The 21,165-nt window shown below is 28.1% G+C and overlaps 1 protein-coding gene across 5 annotated transcripts in view; it reads right to left on the minus strand.

Moving 5' to 3' along the window:
* LOC107453993 (solute carrier family 12 member 6) overlaps positions 1 to 21,165 on the minus strand; it is a 41,259-nt gene that overhangs the window by 14,245 nt on the left and 5,849 nt on the right. For all 5 annotated transcript variants that reach the window (XM_071182048.1, XM_071182050.1, XM_071182047.1 and 2 more), the window contains exons 3-19: positions 19,194 to 19,298; positions 18,938 to 19,084; positions 17,572 to 17,626; positions 17,336 to 17,466; positions 15,953 to 16,188; positions 14,587 to 14,798; positions 13,386 to 13,547; positions 13,146 to 13,244; positions 11,986 to 12,043; positions 10,775 to 10,893; positions 9,498 to 9,672; positions 9,319 to 9,417; positions 6,253 to 6,372; positions 5,391 to 5,584; positions 4,725 to 4,804; positions 2,703 to 2,791; positions 517 to 623 (exon numbers count right to left, since the gene is read on the minus strand). In XM_071182048.1, the coding sequence (XP_071038149.1) occupies positions 517 to 623; positions 2,703 to 2,791; positions 4,725 to 4,804; positions 5,391 to 5,584; positions 6,253 to 6,372; positions 9,319 to 9,417; positions 9,498 to 9,672; positions 10,775 to 10,893; positions 11,986 to 12,043; positions 13,146 to 13,244; positions 13,386 to 13,547; positions 14,587 to 14,798; positions 15,953 to 16,188; positions 17,336 to 17,466; positions 17,572 to 17,626; positions 18,938 to 19,084; positions 19,194 to 19,298 (2,188 nt within the window). The remainder of the gene's footprint in view (positions 1 to 516; positions 624 to 2,702; positions 2,792 to 4,724; positions 4,805 to 5,390; positions 5,585 to 6,252; positions 6,373 to 9,318; positions 9,418 to 9,497; positions 9,673 to 10,774; positions 10,894 to 11,985; positions 12,044 to 13,145; positions 13,245 to 13,385; positions 13,548 to 14,586; positions 14,799 to 15,952; positions 16,189 to 17,335; positions 17,467 to 17,571; positions 17,627 to 18,937; positions 19,085 to 19,193; positions 19,299 to 21,165) is intronic.

Raw genomic sequence — 21,165 nt, forward strand, 5'->3', positions numbered from 1 at the left:
TGTTGAACATTAATTATTTTTAGTATAACTGAAATTCAAACACAAAGGGAGAAAAAAAAAGAAGAATGTTTTTATCTTAAAACTAGCTGAATACCCGTTCTTCACATGGGGTGAATATAAGAAAAGAATCAATAAGTCAGTACTGAGAAACGCAACACAATTATGCTCACAACTGAAAGGCATGTACCGACGCAATTAAAGAGCTTAACTGAAAAACAAGGTGAATGATAGTTTTAAAAGAATTAATGAATTAAATGAAATAACATAAAGAAAGTGGTTACATCAATATGGGTATGTTTAATGTAACAGAACTGCTTTTGCTTTCACTTTTATCTCAACATAACTAATTCATATTAGTTTTTAGTATGCTTGCATGATTTTTATTTCAATTAGGCAGTGGTAAATAAAATAAAGTAAAGAAATGTTAGTCCCACATTCTAAGAAATTCCATTTTGTTTATCGCTCATCCCGTTCGAACAGGATGGAAAATTAGACAAAGATAGCAAATGAACTTACTCAAAAATACCCTCCATTGTTTTTCATCTGCACTTTGTCTCCAACCATATGGCCAACCAAGTATAATAGTATTGTGTTTTAGTCCACCAAGCCCAGCAGTCTGAATACTAAAATTTTAAAAAAAAGAATTACATTTTATTAAGATGCTCTTGATATATCTCATCAAAGAAAAAAAAATATTTGTCATCTAATCAATATTTAATTTTTAGGGATAAAATTTATTAAGCTCCAGAAGATAAAAAAAAATAAGTAGAACATTCTAATAACAGAAATTCTGTTTTGTTAACTTCTTAAGAAACTTACCTCAGGAAAATATTAAAAAATTGCAAAATGAAAAATAAATAGTAAATAAAAACAAATTAGAGATTTAGAGTGTTTTTAGAAATCGATGGGAATTTTTTCTCATTCATGTCCTGTTTTGGTTAACTAATACAAAATAATTTTAAGAAATCTTAGCAATCTCTCAAATACTTTTCACAAGAGTTACTTGAGAAAAAAAACAACCTTATATTCATGGATAGATTGATACAAATTAATATATCAATACAAAAATTTCCAACCCTCAAAAAATAGATAAATTATGATTAAACCATGGATTGGAACACTCAACCTAATGCTAAGGCCAGGAAAAAATTTTTGGGCATTTCAGTCCATATAGCTTCTTAGCAAAATCATCTCTAAAACTTTAAGAAATTTGAGACAACTTACAATTATATTTTGCTAATTCTAAAATCTTCTCAAAAACATTGTAAAATCAATTTCTGTATCTATACAGAACTATAATTTAATATATATTAAGAATTACATTTTTTTAAAATTAAAACAAATAAAATTATCTATTGTGAGGTTATGATTTCATAAAAGACATCTTTATGCTTTTGATATACACAGTCCAGATTCCAGATTGGGTTCAAATCCGGTGAGTTTGCTGGCCAGGAGAGTACGGTAAATTCATCCTGGTGCTCTTCGAACCACGCACGTGCACTGCGAGCTGTATGACACCTCGCATTGTCCTGGTGGTAGATGCCATCATTCTGAAGAAAAATCATTTGCATGTAGGTGTGGACATGGTCCGCAAGGACAGATATGTACTTATACTGATCCATCGTGCCTTCCACAATGATGAGTGCACCCAGTGAATGGCAGGAAAACATTCCCCAAACCATAACGCTCCCTCTTCCAGCCTGCAGCCTTCCGGCAATTGTTGCAGGGTGTTTGCTTTCAGACGTTTTACGCCGTATACGCCAGCGCCCATCTGTCCCATGGAGCATAAAATGTGATTCATCGGAAAAAGCCACCTGTTGCCACTCTGTGGACGTCTAGTTGCGATACTGGCGTGCAAATTCCAACCTTTGTCACCGATGAACAGCAGTCAGCATAGGTGCATTAACCAGGCACCTGCTGCGGAGGCCCATGCGCAGCAACGTTCGCTGAACAGTTGTTGAGGATACACTTTTGGTAGCCCCTTGGTTCATCTGGACGGTCAGTTGCTCAACAGTTGCACGTCTATTCGTCTGAACGCATTTCCGCAGCCTTCGTTTGCCTCTGCCATCTTTGGCCCGTGGTGCACCACATGTGCCGCGCCGTTTGTTTTGTACAGCGCCATTTTGCCATGCACGGTATACTTTTACCACGGCGGCAAGCGAACAGTTCACAAAATCAGTCGTTTCCAAAATGCTTCCACCCTTGGCCCGAAAGCCAATAATCATGCCCTTTTGGACGTCTGATAAATCGCTACTTTTCTGCATTGCGCCAGCGACTGAAATGCTTTTCGATGCCCTAGGACATCCTTTATATACACTACACTGTAATGTGCTGCCACCTGCACTCTGTGATTGGTTATTTCACGTCGACGTCGAAAGTAGGTGGTGGTCACATTAATGTGACTGGACTGTGTAATATGTAATTGAGAAACTAAAAGTGTTAGAACTAATGCATGAAATCAATTTAGAATTTTAGAAAAGAAAATATTGATAAAGGTTCTTTTTAAAAACTAAAGAAAGTTTAAACAAGATTTAATTTCATTAATCACTATATTGCAAGATTATACATTTGTATGAATTAAATAAAAATATCTTAATACAAATAGATTAGTAGTGTAATTGGGATTGTAAGAAATATTTCGTAATGCTACAAACATGCATAAATAATTTAAGTATGCATTTTTGCCAAAAATTTAAACTTACAGATGACAAATTCCTTCAGTAAGATCTTTAGCTACTAAAACATCAGCAAATCCTTTAACTTTTTCTTCATCCATAACTCTCTTCAAACTCTACATTGGAAAAAATAATATAACAATGTGGAAGAAAAAAATTGTTCATCAACTTCTACCTGTAAACCAAAATTTAAAGGCTATAACAGATAAAACTGCAGAGTGTTGTGTAGACTAATTATATAAGATGCACTACATTTGTAAGTTTAATACTGTTTATCTCAAACCAATTTATCTCAAAAACATCTATATCTCAAAATTTCTAAAATTCCCTGCATTTCCTGTCTAAAATCAATGTATTTTCCAATTTTATATTGAATTTTTTTTTCCTCTAAAACATCTGCTTCTCGTATTTCTAATAATAGACCACAAATGTCAAAACTTTCTTTATCAGTAGAACTTGCAGACAGAGATGAATTTCAATAACCCATAGGAAGTAGGGATGAACAGGTTGAAGTTGTTTCTCGGAATTTCAATCACTATCCCTGCACTTCTTTAACTAGAAAGGAATACAATGATTCTGGAAGTAAGTGAGGGATTAATTTGTAGTGACCACCAGAGATTAGCTTCTCAACATAGATAAAAAAAAAACTAAGAATAGAAATTCATTTTCACCTCAAAATTGCAACCAATGGATCAAAGGATAATTAGGAGTTTTAAAGTGAACTATAGAAGACAGTTGGTACCACAAACTTGTAAATGCCATCCATGAAAAAAGTTCTCTTCCAAAAATAAAGATGTTAGATGCTATCAGAATTACTGTTTTGCCTAGAGAAATGTGTCTCTAAAAACTATCCAAAAAGGTTTTAAAAAGCAGGTTTTAAGAATAGCTGTGAAGATGATGAACAAGAGGTTGAAGGCATCAGTAAAGAAGAAACTGTTAACACTAAAAAAATGTGGCGTCAGAATGAAATGCAATAAAATCTGGATTTAATATTAACATTAATTTTGAAGATTCTTACAAGTGGACAACTGCCCTGAAACATGCGGAACATTGACAGATGTGGAAATCATAGATAAAATAAAAGGAATATCAGATGAAGAGGAAAAATCTGAAGATCATATTGATGAACCAAAAGCGAATGCAAAAGAGGTAGAAAAAGCTCTAGAATTCTTATAAACTATTCTTGAAACCCTGGAAAATATTGGCTATGAGGGATTTTAGCTCTTTTTATCCTTAAAAGAAAAATCCAAACAAATAAGGTTACACGCGGAAAATCTACGGAAAATTTTTTTCAGTGTTAAATGTATGTTACAAAAAAATTTTATGTAAATAGATGTATGTGGTATTATTAATTTGAAGAAATGCCTATATATTTCTACTAAAAGCAATTAAAGCACTTTTAATAGAATTTCTTAATTAAATGAAATTTTTTTAAAGTACCTGTATAACTCGAAACTTCTTTATCTCAAATTTTTAGCCTTTCTCCTGAGATTCGAGATAAACAGGCTCGACAGTATTAAAAATTTTAAATACCAAAGCTATGTGAATATTACCTAAGCAAAAAATAGCAGCAGAATAACATTTACTTCCAATTAAAAAGAAATTATTTCATAATATAATATAAATTATATAAGTTAACCATGAACAAAAGAAATTTATATCTATTAAGGGCTGATAGCACAAATATTCCTAAAAAAATTTGTCTTACAGCATTATATAAATCATTACAAAACTCAGTTCCGATTAATGCTTAAAATTCGGTATTTTCATACTTAATTATGAATAATAATGAATTATGAGATGTTTTACTGCAATACATAAATATTACTAGCATTCTAAATTCAAAAGAATGAGGTTAGAAAGATACCTATCAGAATAAAAAAAAAATAATAAGTTTGGAAATTTAACCTTTAATGTGCTACAGTGCCTTTTACAGATATATTCATCAATAATTGCAAATATGTTGCCAACATATGCACAATCATACTATAAATCAAATATCGAGTCAAAAATGATTTTCAAAATGTAAAAAATTAAAAAATAACTTGCCAGTTTTGCAGCTTGAGCTTCACTATACATTTTTTCATAATTACCTTCCAAAAGGGAGCATACAATAGTAAGACCTTTACCTATGGAAATAAAATATACAAATATGAGAAGAGACAATTATATTATGATTTAAGTTTTGAATTTGCAACTTTTAAAAAACATTTAAAAATTTAAATGATAAAAAAAATTATTTTAGACAATAAGTTTTCATGAAGATTCAATTCACAAAAAATGTGAAAGTGCCCCCTCAATGAAATATATATAGAATGATATCAGTATCAATTTTTGATCTTGGTACTTTAAAAAAAAAAATCAATGTTTCATGACTGACTATAAATACAAAAATATGTAGGAGGGGAGTAAACCAGTCATTCAATGAGCATTTCATCAATGCATCATGCATTCAATGTTCAATGCATTTTTATGAGTCATTCAGTGCATTTTCAAATTCAGTGCATTTTTTAATTGAACTTTCATTATCAAATGACTTTCTCTCTAAGAAAATATTGTTTAGAAACTAAAGTCTCTTCTGAAGAATGAGAAAAAATTTCAGATGCTTTAGTTTTTATTTTATTTTCATAGAACTCTACATATTCTATAATACTAAACCCTATAATAAAATATTACAACAAAATTTTAAATGGAAAAGAATTATAATAAACATACCTGCTTTAAGTTGGGAAGCGAAAGAAAACAATCTGGGATATTTAGGATTTAACTCTTCATCCAATTTGCAGAGAACGAGAACCTGTGGTCGCCAATTTTTGGTATGTGGAGGTCCTTCTTCCAATCTCAGCAGACTATAACGTGCAGCGGATAAAGCCAAACCCCTTATGCCATCACCCCATTCTTTTTCAGCTCTAAATACATATAAAATTGTGGTACATTTAAATTAAATTAAATTTATGGTGCACAACACATTGAAAATTCATAAATAAAAAGCACTTTTTAATAGTTATAATTGTGGTTATCCTTTTCAATAACTGTGGTTATCCCTTTCAAACAATATTAATTTAAAAATAGTAAATTAGTTAGTAAAATAATTTGGTAAAAATGCAAGTTTCCAAGCTAAAACTAGCTGAAAAAATTTGTTTTTTTGATATGAAGGATTTGGCCATCAGAACATAATAACATTAATGGTCACCTTTTTTGCAAATCTAGGAAAAGAAAACTCATTCATTGTAAGGTAAAGGGAACTCATTCATTTCATGTACATTATCTACTTTAAAATAAAAAAAACAAGCATATTTTAACAGGTTTCTTTAAATAAAAATTTTACACACCTTGATATACCATAAAATATTGTCATTTCTTTAAGTTTCCAGGTTTGCATAAAATATTGAAGGAAAAAAAAAAGAATATTGAAAGGTGAAATATAATTGAAACATTCAGCTGGACAATATTGAAGATTGAAATATGCTACTAAAATGTTTTAGAATACTTTTTCTTCAAACATAAATCTTTAAATTTAAAATAAAAAAAATGGAATCTATTTTTATTTAAAAATACATAAGCATGAGTAACGTACCCACAATATTCAATGTATTTGTACACACAACCAGCTATAGCAATAGCACACAATGCATAATACCAACTGCTCAAAAACATCACAACCAGACATAAGATTGATCCAGCCATTGCTAATGACCTAAAACAGCCAAACTAATATTTCACAATATGAATAATAAATTTTATTAAAAATGTTTATGAAATAAAATTAAAAAAAAAAACAAATTTATCCAAGAATATGAATATATTTAATAAACTGCACTGCTTCCAAAATTCAGTACAATTTTAAACAGAATACCGGAACAATCAGGATAAAGGCGTAAAACATTTTGAAAGTTGTCGAATATATACATCAAAAATTTGATTCCTCCAGTGAAGTGAAATGTTATTAGGGTTTTATGAAAGGTCAGGTCAAATTTTATCCCATACTTATCTATGTATCAATCATTTTGACAAATTATACACTGGATCATTATCATTCAGATATCCATATTGGGCCTGAATCACAACTTTAAAAGCAATTTTTAGCTTTTCCTTATTTTATTTCCATAATTAACTGCTAAATAAACAAAAATTAATAATTATACAAAATAAAAAAATAAAGAAATCCAGAGTAATGAATATAAAATAAAACAATCTTCTTAAAATATTATATCATTTCATTGAAAATACAGTACAGAACCCGTTATCCGGAAATCAGAAAACCGGAAAACCAAAAAACCAGAACGAAATTCGATTAGTTTCGCCGCCATTTTAAAAAAAAAAAAAAACATTTTCCTCATAAGATTTTAGGATTTTTCGTTCTTTTCTGAAAGATCCTTACCATCATTTTGGAAATAATCATTAATGTATTACTTCATCGTTTTTTCTTCTTTTTAAGATTATTTAAGAAAAAAAAAAATTTCGTTGGGTTTAACTATAAAAAAACTGCTTTTTGTTGCGATTCAGAAAACCGGAAAAATCAGTTATCCGGAATATCGATGGTCCCGATTGTTCCGGATAATCGGTTCCCTACTGTACTATTAAATACAGGGATGAGATTAGTCAAAACGCAAAAAAGCTGAATTTCCACAATAGTAAATTTTACGCAAACGCAACCCTTTAATAACAAATTCCACAGTTTAAGGTAATAAATGATGTGTTGACATACAATTGTGTACTAATCTATTATTATAAAAACGATTACATTGATACTTAACATTTAGTGGAAAAAAAATTTCCAATTGAAAAAATAAAGCTAAAAATTATATTTTTCCTCAGTTTACATAAGAGACAATTATTACTTGAAAAACTACCTGGTTAAACAAATTAAAATTACTGAGAATATACATTAATATTTCATTTCTTTTAATAAATAATGTTATGTGATTTATAACAAATATATAAGTAATATTACTTCTTAAATTATATTGGAAAAAAAAACTTTAACAATGGACCGAATCATTATGTTCATATTATAGTCTAATCTAACTACAGTCCTCTGAAACATATCAATAACAGTGAAGTAGAAATATATAGTAACTCCTTAACATACAAAAATTGCTATTTTAGTTTGAAAAATTACATGACAATCAGCAACTGTTTAGATAATTGTTTTTTATTTGATAAGAATTTTGCATTTTATAGCATAAATAACAGCAATTATAAATAAAATTTTGATGATGAGTTAATTAACTCTTTTTCCCCCCAAAATTTTTTTTAATTAAATCCCTTTTTAAGTGATTGCTTTTGTTTGCTATATCTTTTATGTTTGCTATATTTAGTCGTTAGTCCATCTTCAAACATCTTGTGACAAATCCTATTTTTTCTTCTTTGCAAGCACAGAATGTAAGTTTTGAATATATTCCCTTCCAGTTTCTCTGATGTTGTAACACTTACATATACTAATAATCGTCGTTAGAAAAACAGTCACCTTTATAGTAACTAATTTAAAAAAAAATTTACTTCTTACAAGAATCGCGATAGTTGATCTTAAAATTGCGTGAATATGAATAACAATTATGGATTTTGAAATCACATGAATATGAAACTAGATATACGATTTTGAAAATGAGAAAATACAAACTGGGATATAGAATTTTTAAAACGCGTAAATACAAATCACGATTCATAATTTTTAGATCGCGTAAATACGAATCATGATGCGTAATTTTTAGATTGCATAAATAAGAATTATGATGCATAACTTTTAGAATGCGTGAATGCGAATCCCAATGCCTTATTTTAAAATCACGTATAAATACGAAGATCAATGTTTGATATTATAAACCGCATTAGCAAATCAACACACTGAATTTTAAACTTGCGTGAATACGAATCGCTACATAGGTTTTTAAAAAGACGTAAATACGAATCACAATATCGGAATTCCAAATCTCGTAAATAAGAAACGCAACGTACAAAATTCAAATCATGTGAATAAGAATCGCAACAAGCAAATATGAAAAGCTATGTTTGATATTAAAATCATGTGAATAAGAATCGAGATATTAGCAGATTCCAGGCTTGGGACCTCTAAAAGGCTTGTCAGAAGCAGCGTCGTTTGAACTACGAAAATCGGATCTATCTGGAGGGCGGGTAAAAAATTCGGAAAATCTTATCTGCTGCGTGTAAAAGGGGAGAAAATAGGTAAAATAAGTAAAAATGAGAAAGGATTGGTAGCTATGTAGTTTGAATTTTCTGTTTCTCTTTGAAAATCGGTGAATTTTCTGAAAAAGCAGATAACTTGTTAAAAAAAATGAAATTTTTAGAAAATCTGAATTCTTGATACAAAAGCTGAAATTTAAGAGATAAAAGTGAAAAAAGCGGAAATCCGCTAAAAAGGGGAAAAATCTCATCCCTGATAAAAGTATGAAGGACAGCTGCATTAACCACTAGTGTGATGTTTGAAAAATTTCTGTGAAATATAGTCTAGAACAGGAGTGCCAAACTCAAAAGCTAACTTGGGCCAAATGAACAATGCTTAAATTTAGGTGGGCCGCAAAAAAAATCAATGTTCATAAAAACAAATATTTTTATTTTGAATAGTACATTGTAATAAACATATATGGACCGCGCACCACCGCTAAACTGTTCCTGTACCCCNCAATGATAATATTTGAAACGAGGCCGCCAATTGGGTGTGTGTAGTAGACTTTGCAAGGCACAAGCAAGATTCACAAACATATAGCACATCAGAAAAAACCTGAATTAAAAAATTACGATATTTAAATATAACCTAAGACATTTTAGTAAAATATGGAAGAAAAATTGCAGAATATTTACATAGTTAAAATTGGAGCAATGTGATCAAGATTTCCAATTAAAATCCCAATTTCAGTAATGAAGAGTGTCAAAAATAATGCTCTTGTGGGCTCATTTCTTGAAGAACTATAAGCAAATCCATTAAGGAAAGGTATAATTTGATCCTTTGCAATAGCTTGCAATAAACGGGGGGCACCTAGAATAAAAAATAAATAACTAGAAAGCTAAAATAAGTTTCAAAGAATCATGTGTCCAAATAATAAAATGTGATAAATTCGAACAATAAAAAGAATTTAATATAAGAGAAAAAGTTTTAAATGCTATTTTAAAGAAATAAATGGATCAAAATTAATTTTATCTCTATAAAAGTATATATAAATTTATTTTATGAAATATATTTATATATATTCATTTATAAATAAAGAAGTCAAATTGGGCTTGTTAAATCATGCCAAATAATGAAAAAATAATAATAAATAAATAAACTATTGTGATGTAAACAAATAAAAACATCATTAAGAGTTGAAGGATAAGATAAGCATAAAAAGTTTAAAATTTAACTCTGTGAAAATTAAAAAATTCACATGGTTTCTAGGATGCATTTTAGCACCTAAAAAACTTATAAAAGTAGGGGGGATATGGGAATCACAAAAAATATGCAATGCTCGTATCATGATTTCCTACAATAGAAATAAAACTAATCAATAAACATTGAATAGAATCATTCATTGTCATGATTCTTTTTTAAATTCATTTCAATAGAACATTGAAAACTGATCCAAGAAAAAAAAAGGCTATTGAAAAAAAGCTAGATACCTTATTAAATACAGATAAATCAATTTACATGTTTATAAAAAAAATCTAAAATCACTAGTTAATATTTAAAAAAAAAGCAAACCATGCAAATTTTTGTAATCTTTTATAGAAAGAATATTAGATAGTAACAACAAATATTTTTCTTAATCTTTATACATCATAAAATAATCTTTATACATCATTTATTTATTATTATTAATTTTGATTTATTTTAAGTATAAATAAGCATAAGTATTAAGAAGTATAAGCATTAAGTAATATAAGTATTTGGTATAAGTATTATGTAGTATATGTTTTAAGTAGTATAAGCAAGGTTCTAATTTAGATTCTAAGAGCTAATTATTAAAAATTAATTTTTCTTAACAGTTTAAAATTCACACATAATACAATTATAACAAGAACATGCTAAAGTATCAAACTAAACTAATAACTTTAAACTAACAATTTTATTAAATCTTAAAATATAAGTGAAGAAATGTTACCAGTTAACGATTGTAGACCAGCTCCAACTGTTGACAAAAATGAACCAAGAATGACAACCCAAGGATGAGGCCATGCTAAATCAGCAACAGCCATCCCACCTCCAACACTATCACCAAATCTAAGATAATAAAACAATTATTGAACTTCTGAAATATTAAAACTTTTTATGAAACAAAACACTGAAAATTTTAATAATTAATAAAAAAAATATTTGAGTCCATTAAAACTGGAAATATTTATTAAATAAATGCTTCTTAGAGTAACTTTGGTACAGCTTGGAAAAACACAGTAAAACAAAAATAATAAAGCAAAGAAAGAGCTTAAAAATACTCATTGGTTTATTTTTACACCTTATTTTTTCAGATTAAAAAATAAAAAAGTTAAAAGCTTCAAGAGGTTAAGAATTTTAACACCATTTCTACTAAAAAAAATTTTTTTTAGTTTTTTGCCTGTATGAAATTATGCAATCAATTATTTTTTTTAATTACGGCTAGTTTAATTTTTAATAAATAGAATTTAGATATAATCAAAAAATTAGAAAGAGATAGTGATAAAAATCTAGACTATTTTTACAAAGTTAAACTCGTTTTCATTATGTAATAAAAAATTCATTTTTAGCTTATCAGGAACATATTAACCTCATGGAAGAGAGATTAATATCATCAGAAGGAAAAAAATTGGGGGAGGGGAACAAGACATTTTACAGTTTTATTGAAGCCTTGTAATCTGTTTCAGCTGACAAAAATAAATAAATTTTTGAAAAAATCATGGACGTAATTCTTTTAACCGTTTAGAATTAACATTTATATACATATATAATTAAGTAACAAGTTAAAATTTGCATACATCTCTCAATATTGAACAAGTGATAAAATCAATCAATGGCAATGTTTATACTAGCTTTAGTCACTGAAAATTTTTTCACTTAGAGGTGTTTCAAGAAAGCACTAAATTAAAGTTAGAAAACTATTCAATTAAATGAAGAAAATTTTGAATATAAAGAAAAGATTAAAATTTCGTAGTAATCTTTTAAACAACAGCACATAGTAAAAATTTAAATTATACTCTTTCAACTAAAATCTATCACTTTTATAAATAAAATATTCATTAACAAATGAAAAATAAATTAAATAGCAATATCTAACATAACTATTATAATTTATGCTTATATTGTAAGAACTAAAAGAAATACAACACTATCATTACTTACTTATCTCTCATAAATAGATTATTAAATGTTGCTCCAAATAAAAGAACCCCTGACAAATCTAATCATTGATAAGAAAAGAGTTTTTTTTATACAAACACTTAGCATGAAAAATAATGGAGATGTTAAACAGGCTCATCGGTCAAAATTGAAACTTGAAAGTTTCAAAAAACAAACTCAAAAGTGAAAAAAAAAAAATTTAGGAGAGTTCAGAAATAGAATTTTTATCGCTAGTTAGCAATTACCTATTAAACTAGTTGAGTACATTATGACTTTTAAGTAAAACTATTTACTTTTAACTGTATTTTTAACAAAATCATTAAAATTATTAATTTTTGTACACAATTGATAAAGATGCAAAGGGAATTTGTTAGGGAACGCCTAGATAAAATATTTTAAATGCTTAAATTCATAAATAAAACTAAACTGAAAACTAAACTCAGCGGCGCGACAGCCCTGGAGGGCCACGGCCTACTGTGCCAATCTCAGTTTTCTTGACCATGGGCTCTGGGGTGCAGAAGCAGATGTTCCGGTCAGGTGGTCAGCAAAATGCGGAACCCCCAGTGTTTAGTTCCCAAGCATGCTTGGTACTCATTTATCGACCCACTGAAGAATTGAAAGGCTGAATTCGTAAATAGTCCTTGTAATTAATTATTAATTTTGGATGGATACGATAATCAAAGACATTTATTAAAAAGTATTCTTCAGAATTTGAAGACATAATTCATAAAATGTTTTATTAAAATGGCAATTAAGAGTGACACTTCTCAGCAACACTCTCACAGCAAGATATTTCTTTCGAAAGTAAGAAAGATCTCCAGAATTATATAAGGTGATGTTGCTTTGCAAAGCTACATTGCAATTATTATTTATATGATTTAGTAATCATGCATAATCAATATCAGTACTAACAATGAGTGGTAAGTTACAATAAACTCACAAATCTTTCGCATCATGGAAAATACAATGAAAGCATTCAATTGCATAACACATTTAAAACTTAGTGCATTTCATTATTATAATTAATGCTACAGATTTTTTAAATAAATTTTCTATATTCTATGTGTGTATGTTTATATGCAAGCTATGAGGGTATTAAGTGTCGAAATTATAGGGAGATTACTATATACATAATCACGTATTAAAATGAAGTTAAAGGATACAGATAATAGATGTCGTCAGTTGAGCAGCAATAGTACCAGTAGGAATAGATTTAGAAGCATCAGACAAATCACCTGATCTATTTGAACCAGCTAAAATACCTGAATAAAAAGATTTTAACATAAAATATTTAACATTATATTTTTAACAAATCTTTAAAAAAACATTTGAAATTCATTCATTAAATAAATGCTTGTAATATATAGATTTAAATATAAATAGATAGAATCAGATATGCTTACCAGTGCAAGAAGGAAAAAAGATAGCAATCAAAACAGTAAATGAGGTAGTTAAATCTACTAAGATTTGATTGTATGTTTTTTGGCCATAAGAGTTGGCATCTTCACGATTTACAGCTTCAGAGATATAATCCCCCTGTTGACGAAATCTGCTTGGAACATTAGCTATAAAAAAAATTAAAATTATTACATATTGATTAAAGCAATAAAATATGAAATTATAATGTGTTCAAAAAATTGCACAAAAAATTAGAAAAAAAAAGTTAAACAAAAAAATAAAGGAAAATTTTATTAACTACTTTAATTTGATAGTACATTAGAAAGTTAAAAGAAAGAATTTATTTTTCAGGACACCTTGTTTCAAATAACAAATTTAAGCAACCACCAATTCTCCAGAATCTTGCAATAGCATTAATTAAACATAAAAAAAATTTAATAAATTTTTTCTCTTTAAATTGAATCATTGAATAAACATCACAGTTTGAATGTTTTAAAATGATTAAATTTACTAGATTTTAGAAAACACGTTTGTGTATTTAAATTTAAACAGATAATTATTGACTCATTTATGACAGAAATAAAATTATTCACTGCTTTATTACTATAGCAACATAAGATCAAAAATACACTAAATTTATAATAATAAATTACATACTTAAAAGTGGGATACTTTGTAAATATTACCAAAAAAAGAAAAAACAAGTTTTGATTAGTTAAAATACATTATGACAGCACAAATGAATGCAAGGCTTGCACTTTCTATAATCAGCTTATCTTTGTATTGGTTTTAAAAAATAAGCATCCCTTTTATTAGTTTCTTAATATGTGTCATAATGCTTGAATAAATTTACTAAGCTTGTACAAAAGATTTAAAACTATTTTATTCTTTAAAAATTAAATTTTTGCTTTAACTTTTTACTCCTTAAAAGCATGATAAATTAATTATCTAATCTCTTTTTTAATTAAATGTCTTTTATTTTTAAAAAGTTAAGAGTATATAAAAATCATGATACATATCATTGATTTAATCATTCAACTTAATGGCTCATTTGAAAATCCGTTTAAAAAAACAAAAATAATAATAAATAGGCTACACATTCAACTTTTATACTCAAATAAGATTATCCAGACTTCAATAAGTAAAAACATACATGAATATAGGCAAAAAAAATCTAAAATCTAATCAAAAACATATTTAACTTACAGGGAAATACATTGCTAGCCAATCCTGGGATAGCTAACTTTGAATGAACTTCATGGGATTCAAAATAAGAGTCACAAGTATATAAACTTTCATTAGCTTCCGTTTTATTAATTTCAGAGCAATAAAGATAGAACAAAGATACCGAATTATTTTGATCTTTAGAGCAAGTGTAGTTTCCTTTACTTAGAAGTCGATCACCAAGAACACAAACTCTGAAAAACAATACAAAAAAATTGAGAACAAAATGTGTAAATAATAAAATAATCACAATTAAGCATAAATGCATGTCAGCATTAAAAATGTAAGATAAAAAAAAATTTTTTAAGTGTTTTACAAGCAGATTTCAAAATATCAAGTAAGACAACATCAGTTTTGTCTTAACCTTAATCAGTTTTCCCAAAAAAAAATTCTGACCTTGAAACATCCCAACTAGGACTCCTATACGATTCTATGAAGTCTATTGTTAGGAAAGCCATAGGGACTGATATATACCTTATAACCATCGTTGAACAGCTAACCCAATTTCGAGTTTACGCCTATGCATGTTCAATTCCGTAGCCTTGCAATTTTAAACCGAATCCAGAAGACAAGGAAACTCATAGATCAAGTAATGGGGAAAATTTGTCTTTGTGGAGGACTAATTGCTAAAACTAACCTGCATTTGAGTTGCATGGTTACATACAAAACCTCTCACATTTGGCCTGACAGTAAGGAGACTTTAAACGATAATCCGCCTACTAACAAAGATTTTTACGTCAGCACTGCAATCAGTGCGAGCCGGGTGTGGAATTCATTTTGACCAGCCTTCGCTGTGATTTGAAATCCTGTCACCTCATTGGGAGAAAAGAGCTCTAAACCTTGAGATATTCCTATATATGAGTTCTTGTGCTTGCTCAAGAACTCCTAACAACAAGAACTCAGGGTTCAAACAGATTTGTGAAGTGCCTGAACAGCCTAGTAAAAACTCTTTTGCAACAGTTTGTCTTATTTGGCCGTGCCTGCTTTCAAAAGCTAATCCAATGTGTTAATATGACTGTGGACTCTTATTTGCCTAGTATGTAACCTAGCTGATATCTTAAGGAAAATATACACCTACCACATTTAGATATATGCCCAAGCCTTTTCTTGTGCTTCGATTTAAAGCCCTACTGGGTGGCTATAATGCATTGCATTCATTGAAATCCGGTCAATAGATGCAAATATCAACTAGTGTTTTTGCAAAGTTTCATAAAGGATATTATTTTGTCTTGTTTTCCCCCCATTTTAAATAAAACTAAGTTTACAAAATATAATAATTGCAGACTTATTCAAAACATTAAATGCCACTAAAATATAATTAAAACTTACACTTATAAATTATACTTACTTCATTCCATCTTTTCCGTGTAAGTTTGTAAAAACTCCAACATAAACAGAAAGCAGTGAAATGATAACACATAAAAGTGCTATTGGGGCAAATTTGCTGACAAACTTTACGCCGATGAAAACAATTGTACCAACAATCAACAACAGAATAGTACCATAGGTACGAAAATTATTGTACATGACTTCAGGATCAGTACGAAAATCTCCATACAAGGAGAGACTGGGAGCCATATAATTCTGAAAAACAATAAAAAAAATTTAAGTTATTATGATTTTAAGTAATCATATCCTTCAAATTAAAAATATCCAGATTATTATAGAATAAAAATAAATTCCAAGAAATTTTAATACAAAATCTATGCAAATTTCAAAAAAACTCAGAAGATGATTAAATAAAAATGTATGAAAATACAAAAATGACTTTTATAAAATTCTCTACCCTGATTTCATTCAAGTTTTGTATTTCGTTATTTAAAATTAAGAAGTTTAAAATTTTGCAAAAATTCATGTTACTTAAAATTCCTAATCGTTTTGACTATTATTAAATAAAGTTAGCATAGATAACAAATAGTTATTCAATATATTTTACTATTTAGAAAGGCTTAAGAAGCTTTTAGTTTCATAACTGTGAGCAAGAAATTTTCGATTTGTTTAAAAAATCCTGAAGATATGGGTAAGTACACAANTTATAAAGTTATAATTAGTTATTAAATAGTTAAATAGTTATAATAGTATAAAGTTAGCATAGATAACAAATAGTTATTCAATATATTTTACTATTTAGAAAGACTTAAGAAACTTTTAGTTTCATAACCGTGCGCAAGAAGTTTTCGATTTGTTTAAAAAATCCTGAAGATATGGGTAAGTACACAATAAATGAAATTAACAATAAAAGGTCCAAACTTTCGACAGATTTCTTGACCAAAATATAAAGGACATACATTCTAAGTGGCCTACTGCTCATATTTTGGGGTCAAGAATCAAAAACTATAAAAAAGAAAAGTGTGTTTATTCTAAGAAAAGAATACTTCTATATCAGATTCTTATTCAAAATTAATCATGACAATTAGTTAATTAGCATATTTGAAGTCAACTCTTTGAACTCTTAAGATTGACACCTAGTCTGATTACTAGAACAAAACAGGAAAGTCTGATTACTAAAACGAAAGTGATATCTTTTTCAATGTCATCTTTTTTTTGTAGTTCATGGGACATTTTTACTTACCTAAAAAATCTATGTGATTCTAAAGATACAAAATAAAATGCATGTATACAATTCTTAAAATACTAAATATTTGTTCAATCAAAACAAAATAAAATATTGAGACTAAATTTCTTTATAGTGAGAAGTAAAATTACAGTTTTGAGCACCAAAAAAATTTACCAGAAAAATCTCTACAGCTCCAATAATATACATAGCTGCAGCAATAGATGTAGCTAAATAAAACAATATTCCAACAGCACCACCAAACTCAGGACCCAAAGAACGAGAAATCATGAAATAAGAACCACCAGCTAAAAAGATTATTTTGATTTAAATTATAATAAGAAATATCTTTAAAAAAATTGTTTTGAAAATTTGATTCTTTTATAAGAAAGGAAAAGAAAAAAAATATTTACCTGGTACAATTCCATTGGTTGCAATAGCACTTAATGAAATACAAGTTGTGAAAGTCTACAAAAGAAATATCGAACCAATTTTAATAATAGTACTAAATGCTTTAAAAAATTCAGTCAAACATCATTAATTTGTGGTTATTAAATTATAAAATATTGAAGTAATCAACAAATTTTTAAAGAAAACACAAAGAAAAGTTTGTAAGTTTATCACTTGTGTTACATTATTTTAGTAGATTATAAAAAAAAGGATGAGTTAGTGTATTTTTTTATTATTATTATTTCTATTAAAATAATGTATGAAAGTCAAAGCATGGACCTAATTAAAATTATTGGAGAAATTAAATTAACATGTTTTCTCCTCCAAAGTATCTAAAATTCCAACTGTGAGTTTAAATAATGAATGGGATTAATAAATCGGTTAAAAATAATAAAAACTTTGTTCACATGATGTAACAATAAGCTTTTAAAATTTCTTAAACCAATTATTTAACTTCTATTACATTTTATAAAAAGCGAATATAAAATATTTTATACTTTTCTTAACAATCAATGTAACGGCTAACTTTTTATTTAAATACTAATGTAAAACTCAGTAATTCACTGTCACAGCTAAATCGAAAACAAAATCTATTTATAACTCTTTATTCTTAATTTCTTACCACAAAAATGTTTCAGTTGCATGATTAGACTAATTCTCACAGTCTTTTTGGCGATTAGCTTTCATCAAGTTATTTTTCAAATTCAATATTGATTNAATACTAATGTAAAACTCATTAATTCACTGTCACAGCTAAATCGAAAACAAAATCTATTTATAACTCTTTATTCTTAATTTCTTACCACAAAAATGTTTCAGTTGCATGATTAGACTAATTTAAAATGTTTCAGTTGCATGATTAGACTAATTCTCACAGTCTTTTTGGCGATTACCTTTCATCAAGTTATTTTTCAAATTCAATATTCATTAAAGGGGTTTGGCTTTGTTTTTGGTTACTACTTTATCTTTTGATAAATTGTCAACTGTGGATCTCTTCTCAGTTAGGAAACTATCTGTTGGGAACAATTCAATTACTTATTCATTTGGCTTTTGATTAGGCTGGTCAAGGTTATCACCCATGACACCTGTCCTTACTGATATTATTAGGCAAAATTTATTATTTCACTTACGAAGTTTTTTGTATAAAATATTCCTTAATTTTGTATCTCGAGCTCTACAACCGCTATTGAATAAAAATTTTACTATGATCCTGATTTCATCATTATCTTCAATTATATCATACAACTACAACCGTACCATATTTTGTCATAATAGTTCATATATTCTAAATTTTATTTTAATGTAAGTAACAAAAATTTTTTCACTTACAACACAACAAGATAAAAAGACAACAAGAAATGCAAGAGGCACACCAGCAGTACCAACGATCCAGCTCAATCGGATGAAGAAAATAACACCTAAAATATTCTGTATACATGGCAAGTAAACTCCAGCAACTGTTCCTAAATTTGCTTTCTGAAAGTCAAATATAATAACGTTGAAATATTTAAAAGAAGGAAATTAATTTCCAAATGTAAGTGGAAAATCACCACCAACTATAGTTATGAGAAAATAAACTAATTACTTTGGGAGCTGCAGATATGTTTTCCGATACACTTGGTATGGCAACATTATAATTGGCTAAAGAATTGAGCAATGTGGCCACCCGCGGTCTTTCTGGCATCTCCTCCTAAAAAATTATTTTTTATAGAGAAATATTATAGATAATTATAAAAAAATAAAAATAAAATATTCACAATTTTAAAGTCTATTAATATATTTATAATTCCATTAAAATTCATAATTTATTTTAAAATAGATATGAATAATGTATATTTTAGACAAATTATGTGTAAAATGTGGTCTTTCTGGCATCTCCTCCTGAAAAATAAATTTTGACAGAGAAGTATTAAAGATAATTATAAAGAAAAAAAAAAGAAAATATTCACAATTCAAATTTTGTTAATGGACATATCATATGTCTATTAATATATTAATAATTCCATTAATATCCATATTTTATTTTAAAATAAAGATAAATAATGTATATTTCTAACAAATTATGTGTAAAATGTTTCAGTTTAAAAAAGAGTTAATCAGTAAATTAAATATCCAGATTTTGTTTTTAGTTTAACCAGGGTTACTGCACTAATCTAGAAAAAAAATCTGTGTTTTCCCTGTACACATTATACACAATATACTAAGAGGAAATACATAATCACTGAGCTCTTGCGTGAGCTAGTTTGGGTAAAACTAGTTTTAATTGCTCTAAAAACTTGAGAAAAATAGTGCAGCTGAACATACTCAAAATAAATAATGCTATAGTAAATGAAATAGTTTATAGTTATTAAAATATATATATAGTTTAGTATATAGTTGATATATAGTTTAGTATAACTGAAATATCATCCTTAAATATCCCATAGATTGTGCTTTGAGTGGTCACCATTTATTAAAAGACTATAATAAGAAATAAAGTTACCTGCATTTTCCCTAGTAAAACCTCAAAATTTCCTGCATTTTTTCAGGTTTAAAACTATGTTGCTTGTTTCAGTGAGTTTATATTGCTTTCTGAGAAGGCAATATATTTTTCAATCATCAAATATATCTTTTTATGTGCTGCAAAAATTTTATGTAATATGATTCATTGAACATTCACTATCTTTTGAACAGATGACTTCAACTTTAGCATAGTAATGTCCATGAAGAATCTAAACATAGTTTCACCAAACAAAGTGAGTATGAGTCCTGATGGTTGGATAAATATTTATAATGAGCAGCTTTTTTACCTTTTAATCATAATATCTTCTGGCATTTAACAAAATAAAATTTTAGTGATTACATCAGCAAGACTCAGTGTTGCCAGATTGGGCTACAAGTAGCGGATTGGGCTACTTTTAAAAGTCCCCGCTACTGAAAATTGAATTTTCGCTACTTGCTACTTTTTGGGCTACTTATTATTTTTCGAACGCTACAAATCTTAAATATTCGCTACTTTTTTTCCTTACTGAAATACATATATATATATTAATTTTTTCCCTTCCCATTATAAAATGATTCTGAATGTTTGCAGCTTCTTTACCATTTTTAAAAAGGACATTTTTGTTGTTGTTACTGAAAACGTTCTCGCTTCAGTTTTGGATTCTTGATATGTTTTACTGATGGAGTCTATAATCTTTCCATGTTTATGTTTCAAATCGTAGACTCGGGAAATCGCAAAGATATATATGGAAAAATGCACGGAGAGTATGATGGGGAAAATGTTTTTTAACTCCAACTATTATTAATCGTTTATCTTCTGGAGAAAAAAAATCACGTTACTCGCTTTGAAACTCAGAAAAATTAAATCCAAAGTCATTTTACCTGATGAATGAAAATAGTTGTTGTGAATGACAATGAGTTTCCAAAAAATATCGTACTGTTAAATGCTTTTTAGTGAATTCATTTCACTTTTGTAAATCACGATCTATTCACAGTTGCACGAAAAATAGGAAAATTTTTATATCTCTCTAGAGCAGGGATGGGCAAACTACGGCCCGCGGGCCAACTGTGGCCCG

The sequence above is a fragment of the Parasteatoda tepidariorum genome, chromosome 6, assembly GCF_043381705.1.
Source record: "Parasteatoda tepidariorum isolate YZ-2023 chromosome 6, CAS_Ptep_4.0, whole genome shotgun sequence".
Taxonomy (NCBI): domain Eukaryota; kingdom Metazoa; phylum Arthropoda; class Arachnida; order Araneae; family Theridiidae; genus Parasteatoda; species Parasteatoda tepidariorum.